Source organism: Phytophthora sojae (assembly GCF_000149755.1).
Source record: "Phytophthora sojae unplaced genomic scaffold PHYSOscaffold_60, whole genome shotgun sequence".
NCBI classification, from domain to species: Eukaryota; Oomycota; class Peronosporomycetes; order Peronosporales; family Peronosporaceae; genus Phytophthora; species Phytophthora sojae.
This window is the reverse complement of record NW_009258174.1, coordinates 1-7,750: the sequence shown is the minus strand read 5'-3', so window position 1 is coordinate 7,750 and position 7,750 is coordinate 1. Positions and strand designations below refer to the sequence as shown.

Genomic DNA, 7,750 nt, shown 5'->3' with positions numbered 1-7,750 from the left:
CAGCAGCCGCCGACCAGCCACCGCGTCAGTCGCTGGGGCGTGCTCGCAGTCACCTCGACGCTGCTGTTCGGCGCCGCGGTCTTCGGCGTGTTCAAGCCCAGTCCGTCGACGCTGCGCAGCGTGACGACCGTGGCGCCCGATGCCAAGTTCGACCTGTTCACGCCCATCTTCAACGCCGAGGTCCCGCCTGAAAGCCTCTTCAACCACACGGACGCCCACAAGACGCTGCTACCGCCCAAGTACCTGGCCCCGGGCCTCGTGGGCTCGCGCCCCATCCCGACCAACGACTGGTGGGGCAACATGATCGGCGCCACCGCCGAGGAAGACGTTGTGTACCCCGTTTGGACCAACCCGTACAGCGTCACGCCCTCCATCTACATGGAGCCCTTCGGCCTCACGATGAACTACCCGTTCACGACCCGCGAGTTCGGCGGCGGCCTGACCGGCAACGGCGATGCCGAGATGTACTACCTCCACGGCCAAGTGCCCGAGTTCACCTTCTCCGCCACCGAGTTCTCCAACGCGTCGCACCCGGTCTTCGAGGTCTTCGACTGGGACGACCTCAGCGTGCAGCTGCGTTTCATGGACCGCCGCGACAACTCCAAGAAGTTCGAGGCGACGCTCGCGAGCGGCATGGCCTTCGTCACCGTGCACTACTCGGGGCTCACGCCGCGCTTCCAGACGGTGTACAACATCTCGACCATCAACGGCCTCGACGCCACCGAGTCAATCAACCGCCCACTTACCAACACCCGCTACGTGCTGCAGTTCGACAACGGCGCCACCTGGACGCTCTACTTCTCCACGCAAGTCTCGCTATACTTCGATGGCCACTCGACGCTCGACATGAAGCAGCCGTTCACGGGCGTGTCCCGCGTGGCGCTGATCCCGGACGCCTCTGCGCAGGAGCAAAAGGTCTTTGACGACACGGCGAGCTGCGTGCTCAACGGTGGCCGAGTGGAGGCCCACAACGAGAACGCGTACGCGTACAAGTGGCAGACCAGCGGCGACTGTGCCACCAGCGGAATGCTGCACTACGCGCAGGTGCACCACATCGACACTCTGGACCGCAGATACGCTGTGGAGGCTGAGGGAGTCGCTGCTCACTCCACGACGCGCGGACTCATGCAGGGCGTGGTGACCAAGACGTCGCCGCCCGAGTGGCGCATGGTGGAGACCGTGGATTTCCCGATTGACTTCTACCCGCCTCGGAAGCCCGACGCTAGCGTCGTCGCAAACTACGAGATGAAGAAGAACCTTATCGCCGATATCGACTCCGAGTGGTCCATCGCGCTGGGCCAGAGCTACTACTTCAACGGCAAGGCCGCGCAGAAGTACGCTTCTCTCTGTCTGATGGCTGGAGATGCATCCGTTGTGGGCGCAGACGACACGACGCTACTCCCGCGCTGTATCAAGAAGCTGGAGGGCATGTTGGCGCCGTTCCTCAACAACACGTGGACCAACCCGCTCAACTACGACACCATCTACCGCGGCGTGGTAAGCTCGCAGGGCTTCACCCTCCACGACCCGAACGTGGACTTCGGCAACACCATGTACAACGACCACCACTACCACTACGGCTACTGGGTCGTCACCGCCGCTATCATCAACAAGCTGGACCCCACTTGGTCGGGCATCCCCGCGCTCAACCGCATGGCCGGCTTCTTGATCCGCGACGTCGCCAACCCGTCGGACGCCGACCCGTACTTCCCCAAGTTCCGCAGTCTCGACTGGTACCGCGGCCACTCGTACTCGCACGGCATCACGGCGCTGGGAGACGGCAAGGACGAGGAGAGCACGTCCGAGGACATGAACTTCTACTACGGCATGACGCTGTTGGGCAAGGTCACGGGTGACACCCACCTTGAGACGGTTGGCAAGCTCATGGTCAAGCTCAACGCCCGCGCTATTCAAACGTATTTCCTGCTCGAGGACGGCAACCGCGCGCACCCGGACCGCTACCGCGACAACAAGGTCATGGGCATCCTCTTCGACAACAAGGTCAACTACGCCACGTGGTTCAGCGGCGAGAAGTACGCGATCCACGGCATCCAGATGCTGCCGGCCACGGCCGTGACCGAGTTCGTGCGCACGCGCGACTTCGTCTCGCAGGAATGGGACCAGATCCTGTCGCGCGAGTCCATCGTCCAGAACGACGAGCAGACCAACCCGTGGCTCTCGCTGCTCTACATGAACTACGCCACCGTCAACAAGGAGTTCGCGCTCGAGAAGCTGCGCAACGTGACCATGGACGACGGGCTCTCCCGATCGTGGGCCATGTACATCGCAGCCACCCGGCCGTAGATCAACTCGGCCGACTTACTATGATATGAGGGCAACGCAAGGAAGGCATTGCCTTGTAGAGTACAAGTCGAACTAAATAGAAAAACAAATATTCGTATCGTACATTTCTTACAGTATCTACAAAGCGCTTTGGTAATTTAACTCGTCTGTAGGCTACTCTTCATCCGCGTGAGCGAGAGCGCTGGATCAGCGATAACATAGTACCACTCGTTGTAATTGAAGTGATAAAAGTTTCTAAGCTCACAAAGGCGAGATAACTCGCAAAATAGTACATGTTTACAGAAGCGAGCGCCGAACAACAGCACCCGCCTCAGTTATCGACAGACTGGCTGACTGTAGATAGTCCTCGCTGCAACAACGCTTATCTGGAGACGTTCTTGTTCTCCTCCTTGGCGAAGGCCGGGTCGAACTGGCGCGACTGGTTGATGGCGTTGCGGTGGATGTTGGCGAAGCGGAAGCGACGCGCGCGCCAGCCCGCGCCGTCCTCGGTCTGGTAGTGCATGGAGCTGTTGCGTTTGCTCTTGTCGAAGCACACGTCCGGGTTGTGCAGCAGGTAGCGGCTGGCCGAGGCGCCCGCGGCCACGGCGGCGAAGCTGCAGATGATGACGACCGGGAAGGTGCCGCTGTCCGTGGTCCAGAGCTTGAAGAGGCCCATGCTGGAGCGCGCTGCCTTGGCGGACATGATTGGCGGGGTGGTGGTGGTGGTGGTGGTGGGTGTCTGGAGAGACTGGAAGTGCTCGATGCAGTGCAAAATGTGCAATGAGCTTTGGGGCAGTCGGCTTTTGGTGATCCGATTCCTTTTCCGACGATGTTCAACGCTCACTGCAGGTTTTCGCTATAGATACGCGATTCGGTGCGTGTCTAAGCCAGGATCAGTGTCGGTGATTTGTGAAGTAACAAAAATTGTCTCGGCGATACCGTCCTGAGCGATACCATACCGGTTTATAGCGGTTCCCTGCGCATGTACTTCAACTAGCGGTGTGACGAAGGCTCTCTCGTCGTTGACAGCGCTGCAGACTGCAGACTGCGTACTTCGGCTTGCGCTGGAGGGGTCTGGAAGGCAAGAGTAGAGCCACTTCGGTGGTCGTTGCTATCTTCACTCCGTTAAAAGAATCGACGCGCCTCTTTGGAGTTAACGCTAGTCGAGCCTTGTTGGCAAAGACATGCCGGGGCTACATGTAAATTGTGTTTCCCAACGATGCGAATTGCCGAAACACGGCTGTGCGTGATCTCTATCTCCTGAACACGCACAAACTCGGCCCCGGCCAACGAAGTGACCGAAGTTCTTTCGTGCGGGAAGGCGACCTGAAGTGTTGCTGTGACTTCTCGCTTTTGGTTGACAGGCTGAGCGCGTGTCCATGCCTTATCATAGAAGCATCACCGGAACCGGATTTGCGCTTCACCTCGGCTTGGCCATTGCGGGCCGCTTCAGCACTTCCCTGCACCGCATTTCCCTGCGCGTCGAAGACGACAGCCACGTCTCCGCTAAGATTAGACTGACGAACACTTTGTAGCAATAGCGTTGGCGTGGGGTACTGTACTTCTAAAGCGCTCTTACACATCCAGAAATAGCGGTGTTGCTGAGCAGACCAGACCCCTGCGCAGCTACAGTACTAATAGAAGTAGTGCTTGGTGCGGTCTGCCGTCTGTCTGGTTGGTTGTGGTTGCCTTCTTTCGCCAATGGACCCCCATCGATGCACACAGGGAGGGAAACGCGAGGCACACGGGGATGACCGACCGTTTCCGGATGCCGTTGCAGACACCACCGCGCGCCACCGCTCCACACCCGCGCGAACCGATCGGCTCAAATACCCCGCAGTCACTATCTCATGCAGGTCCCAACCAACTGCATCTTGACTGGTACACTTCTGTCAATAAATATCTAGGTCAATGACAGGTAGCTATGGAAGCGTTTCAGGCTACCCGCCGCTGACTTGCGTCGAGCTGCTGGGCTCCAAGCAGGGCTGGCAAGCGCTCCACGCCGCTGCTGCTGGAAGTGCGCCACAGATACGCGGTTCCGTCGGTGCCACTCTGAAGTAACATTGGCAGTTGAATACCGGTTCGTGGACAGTTCAGCGCCATTGTTACTTCAGTGCTCGAAGAAACGCGTCCGTGCGTATCTCTAGACCCGCCTCGCGTTCATACAGTTTGTATGGGGCGAGTCCGGCGTAAGTTCTTACAGCGTGGGCATTCCTCCCGCCGACACCCGATCTCTGAAGTTAAACGCAAGGCCGGCCCCGCGTATCTCTTGCGTCGCCAACGTGTGGCCAGGCTGACGGAGGAGGAAGAGGGCCTTCATGGGCGACGGCACAACGGGCCGATAGCCCCATAGCCCCCCAAAAGCTCATTGCACATTTTGCACTGCATCGAGCACTTCCAGTCTCTCCAGACACCCACCACCACCACCACCACCACCCCGCCAATCATGTCCGCCAAGGCAGCGCGCTCCAGCATGGGCCTCTTCAAGCTCTGGACCACGGACAGCGGCACCTTCCCGGTCGTCATCATCTGCAGCTTCGCCGCCGTGGCCGCGGGCGCCTCGGCCAGCCGCTACCTGCTGCACAACCCGGACGTGTGCTTCGACAAGAGCAAACGCAACAGCTCCATGCACTACCAGACCGAGGACGGCGCGGGCTGGCGCGCGCGTCGCTTCCGCTTCGCCAACATCCACCGCAACGCCATCAACCAGTCGCGCCAGTTCGACCCGGCCTTCGCCAAGGAGGAGAACAAGAACGTCTCCAGATAAGCGTTGTTGCAGCGAGGACTATCTACAGTCAGCCAGTCTGTCGATAACTGAGGCGGGTGCTGTTGTTCGGCGCTCGCTTCTGTAAACATGTACTATTTTGCGAGTTATCTCGGTTGTTCGCGTTTGGATGCAGATTTCAAACTTGTCATGTTGCGTATGAATTCATACTACTAGTATAGATACAAGGGGATACTGTAGTAGTTGCTCCTCGTGGTGACTTCAGTTGAGCCCGATGCTGAACATGGCGAGCTGGTCCTCTTCGATTTCCTGCTGCTCCTCGCTGAGGTCCGCCCAACCCATCGAGAGGCAGTAGAATCGACGGCGCAGTGAGCCCAGCACCTGCTGGCGGAAGCGGCAGAACCACTTGAACTTGAGCAGCACAGGCTTGATCACTGCAGATTGACGGCGAGCAGTGTGGGCAACGAACGCAGCGCGGCACTCGTCAAGCAGCGTTCGGTGGAAGCGTCGCCGTCGCCAGGTCAGCGCTCGGAGCGATTCCCTGAACACGGGGTACAACCGGATCACGAACTTGTGACGCAGTGTCAGCTCGGCGTTCGTGATCAGCTGACGGAATCGCCTCCTCCAGACGAACCGACGCAAAGTCTCGCGGAAGACCGGGCGGGAGTTGTTGACACTGTGCAGCAGCGCGGACTGCCTCAGCTCCCAGAAGTCCTCGCCTGCAGCGCTCCGGAACGCGTTGAGCCACGACTCCCAGCAGTCGAACATCGTCATGTCAAAGGGGTCCACTGGGAGCAGCCTCCGCCGGTGGAGCCTCTTGATGCGCAGCTCGTCCGTCCAGCTCATGCCGAGTCCGCACACACACCAGACGCTGCTGCAGCCGTCGACCTTGACGAGCATCACGCGGCAGGAGCGGCACTCGACGATGTCTTCGTCGCCGATCTCTTCCTGGTCCTCCGTCTCGCACGGGCACGGCGCACTCCCGTCGCCCAGATACCGTTTGCAGTTGAAGCAGGCGGAGAAGCCGCAGCAGCGAGTCACGACGCGGCGGTGGACGCTGTGATACGCAAGCAGCAGCGTCGCGCGACGCTCTTCGTCCTGGATGAGCGGGAGCACCTTGTGGACGATGCAATGGGTCTTGGAGGCCGGGAAGTTGTCGGTGATGTGGCGGATCACATCGCGTGCAGTGGCCGTCTGACGGTGTCGACAGAATTGGCGGACGACGCGCCGAAGCTCAGGGATACAAGCCGCTTCACTCGGTCGAAGTGTAAGAGCTACAGCGTTGGCGAAGTCCAGACGGCCGTCCGTGTCTGTGTGGGAGCCCGGTAGCTGCGTGTAGTGCGGGTTATGGCAACCCGGACACGTGAAGCTGCAGGCAGCGTCGCATCGCTGCTTGTACTGCCGGAGCAGGGGCATCGTTGTCACGGCGTCGGGGCTCAGCCAGCGAGCCCACTGCTGTCTGTTCACGGGGACGAGACACACAGGGCAGCGGACCTTGGGCAACGCCCCAGCGTACGGGACGTGCATGGCCATTTGCAGGTGCTTTTCGAGGCACGGCGTGCAGAAGACGGCGGGGCAGACCGACGAGCAGAAGCGCGTGACGGGCTTGAGGGTTGTCTGGTCCTTCAACGTGAGCTCCTCCAGGCAGATCTGGCAGGTCACAGAGCTGGAGGCGGTGCAGATTGCCTCGCGAGTGTCCGACTGCGCATTAGGAGGCATGGTAGTTGGATGCGGACCGCGAAATGTGAAGTGAAGAGTTCTACTGCAGGCAGGACGCAACAAGTGTAGCCATCTGACAGTTCAGCCGACCTTCACCCGTGGTTTTCCCAGATGGCTACTTTCGGAGTGCTGGTCCTTGAAGTGCGTGCCAGCAGTGAGCACTTTACCTCTTGTATCCCCCCTCCTAGCCCTCGGGGTTGATAATCGCATGGCCCAGAGCGTGTAGTAAAGCCGTTGTTGCACTTAGCCAGTCTGTTATCGCACGCTACGAGCTGCCACCGGTGCAGTTAATACAGTATCGCGAAACACAGCTTGTGCAATGGAATGACCCACATAAAAACATCCAAACGACACCAACATAACTCGCAAAATAGTACATGTTTACAGAAGCGAGCGCCGAACAACAGCACCCGCCTCAGTTATCGACAGACTGGCTGACTGTAGATAGTCCTCGCTGCAACAACGCTTATCTGGAGACGTTCTTGTTCTCCTCCTTGGCGAAGGCCGGGTCGAACTGGCGCGACTGGTTGATGGCGTTGCGGTGGATGTTGGCGAAGCGGAAGCGACGCGCGCGCCAGCCCGCGCCGTCCTCGGTCTGGTAGTGCATGGAGCTGTTGCGTTTGCTCTTGTCGAAGCACACGTCCGGGTTGTGCAGCAGGTAGCGGCTGGCCGAGGCGCCCGCGGCCACGGCGGCGAAGCTGCAGATGATGACGACCGGGAAGGTGCCGCTGTCCGTGGTCCAGAGCTTGAAGAGGCCCATGCTGGAGCGCGCTGCCTTGGCGGACATGATTGGCGGGGTGGTGGTGGTGGTGGTGGTGGGTGTCTGGAGAGACTGGAAGTGCTCGATGCAGTGCAAAATGTGCAATGAGCTTTTGGGGGGCTATGGGGCTATCGGCCCGTTGTGCCGTCGCCCATGAAGGCCCTCTTCCTCCTCCGTCAGCCTGGCCACACGTTGGCGACGCAAGAGATACGCGGGGCCGGCCTTGCGTTAACTTCAGAGATCGGGTGTCGGCGGGAGGAATG

At 59.8% G+C, this 7,750-nt stretch overlaps 5 protein-coding genes across 5 annotated transcripts; 2 read left to right on the top strand and 3 right to left on the bottom strand.

Annotated features, from left to right (window-relative positions):
* Window positions 1-2,304, top strand: PHYSODRAFT_536639 (hypothetical protein; the record flags this gene model as incomplete). Its single annotated transcript, XM_009541921.1, has 1 exon — window positions 1-2,304. A coding segment is annotated over one exon (2,304 nt), but the record flags the coding sequence as incomplete, so codon positions are not given.
* A 251-nt stretch (window positions 2,305-2,555) lies between these two features.
* On the bottom strand, window positions 2,556-3,043 carry PHYSODRAFT_292822 (hypothetical protein). The gene has a single exon (XM_009541920.1). The coding sequence runs from the start codon at window positions 2,984-2,986 to the stop codon at window positions 2,666-2,668; it is 321 nt and encodes a 106-aa protein (XP_009540215.1). The 5' UTR covers window positions 2,987-3,043; the 3' UTR covers window positions 2,556-2,665.
* Window positions 3,044-4,672: 1,629 nt separating this feature from the next.
* PHYSODRAFT_292820 (hypothetical protein) lies at window positions 4,673-5,160 on the top strand. Its single transcript, XM_009541919.1, has one exon. It carries the CDS (start codon window positions 4,730-4,732, stop codon window positions 5,048-5,050), a length of 321 nt encoding a protein of 106 aa, XP_009540214.1. The 5' UTR covers window positions 4,673-4,729; the 3' UTR covers window positions 5,051-5,160.
* Window positions 5,161-5,269: 109 nt separating this feature from the next.
* PHYSODRAFT_536638 (hypothetical protein) lies at window positions 5,270-6,727 on the bottom strand (the record flags this gene model as incomplete). The annotated part of the gene is made up of 1 exon (XM_009541918.1): window positions 5,270-6,727. The coding sequence occupies one exon, from the start codon at window positions 6,725-6,727 to the stop codon at window positions 5,270-5,272; it is 1,458 nt and encodes a 485-aa protein (XP_009540213.1).
* A 463-nt stretch (window positions 6,728-7,190) lies between these two features.
* Window positions 7,191-7,571, bottom strand: PHYSODRAFT_292819 (hypothetical protein; the record flags this gene model as incomplete). Its single annotated transcript, XM_009541917.1, has 1 exon — window positions 7,191-7,571. The coding sequence occupies exon 1, from the start codon at window positions 7,512-7,514 to the stop codon at window positions 7,194-7,196; it is 321 nt and encodes a 106-aa protein (XP_009540212.1). The 5' UTR covers window positions 7,515-7,571.
* Window positions 7,572-7,750: the final 179 nt, after the last annotated feature.